This window comes from Guillardia theta (assembly GCF_000315625.1).
Source record: "Guillardia theta CCMP2712 unplaced genomic scaffold GUITHscaffold_102, whole genome shotgun sequence".
Taxonomy (NCBI): domain Eukaryota; class Cryptophyceae; order Pyrenomonadales; family Geminigeraceae; genus Guillardia; species Guillardia theta.
The window spans coordinates 133,430-134,501 of record NW_005434572.1 but is presented as its reverse complement, the minus strand read 5'-3'; the positions used below and the strand labels follow the sequence as shown (position 1 = coordinate 134,501).

At 56.9% G+C, this 1,072-nt stretch overlaps 1 protein-coding gene across 1 annotated transcript in view; it reads right to left on the bottom strand.

The window, feature by feature from the left end:
- GUITHDRAFT_145397 (hypothetical protein) overlaps positions 1 to 674 on the bottom strand; it is a gene marked incomplete at both ends in the record, with an annotated part of 1,033 nt that extends 359 nt beyond the window's left edge. The window contains 3 exons of the mRNA XM_005823822.1: positions 3 to 78; positions 341 to 430; positions 508 to 674. Coding sequence (XP_005823879.1) covers positions 3 to 78; positions 341 to 430; positions 508 to 674 — 333 coding nt within the window. The remainder of the gene's footprint in view (positions 1 to 2; positions 79 to 340; positions 431 to 507) is intronic.
- Between the last annotated feature and the right edge of the window lie 398 nt (positions 675 to 1,072).

Below are 1,072 nucleotides of genomic sequence, written 5' to 3'. Positions count from 1 at the left end.
ACCTCGTCGGAGACTCCCGACGTCTTCCAGTTGGGATCGTGGTACACGCATCCGTAGAAGTCCATGTCGACGCCGTACCTGCTCGCCCTCGTCAGCTCCCTCCCTCTCTCCTCGTCCTCTTCTCCTTCCTTCCTCCCTCTCATTTTTTTCCTCCCTCCCTCCTCCTCGTCCTCTTCTTCCTCCTTCCTCCCCCTCATTGTTTCCTCCCTCCTCCTCGTCCCCCCTCTTTCCAACCCATCTCTTCCTCTCCTCCTTCACTTCTCCATCCCTCCTTCTTTCCCTCCTCTCTCCTCCCCCTCTCCTCCTCCTGCCTCTCGCCATCCCTCCTCTTGTCGCTCACTTGAAGATGCCGTCGGGGTTGGTGCTGCCCGAGTAGGAGGCGGCTGACTTCATGTCGTTCACGGGAGATCCGTCAGACAGCGTCTTGGACCTGCGTCCTCCTGTGTCACGGCTTTTCCTCCCGCCCCTCCGCCTGCCCCTGTCCCCGCAACCCCCGCTCTTCCCTACCAGGTCGTGTTGGCGACGGCGCTGCCGCAGTTCTTGATCACGCCGACCGGCCATGTGGAGGAGGCGACGCCTGCGTTGAGGTCTCCGTTGCTGTCGTAGCAGTCGGTGACGCTGGACAAGGGCATGGAGGAGAGGGACTCGTAGACAGTGCGGATGTCCTGGAACATCTGGAGGGGCAGGATGATCAGGTTGATGGTTGGGGAAGTAGATAGAGTTGGAAGAGGAGGAGGGATATATATGTAAAGAAAGGACAAGGAGGGCCTTGTGCTAGACCAGACTCATGTCATGTCAACCCTTCCTAGTTGAGTTGCAATCGTTATTACTACATTCCTTATCAATGGTCACCCTTCACTTTCATATCTCTCCCTCCTATCTTCCTTCTGCACTCTTGCTCTCTTGCCATCTCGCTCCCTCCCTTCCTCCTCCCCCTCCTCCTCCTTCCTCCTCCTCCCTCGCCATTCCCTCAGGCTTTGTTGCGGTTCCCGAAAAAGAGTGAGTCCTGAATTTGACTTAAAAAGTTTTGGGTCGGGCAAGAAACTGTACGTTCTTTAGCGCAATGCGGAGG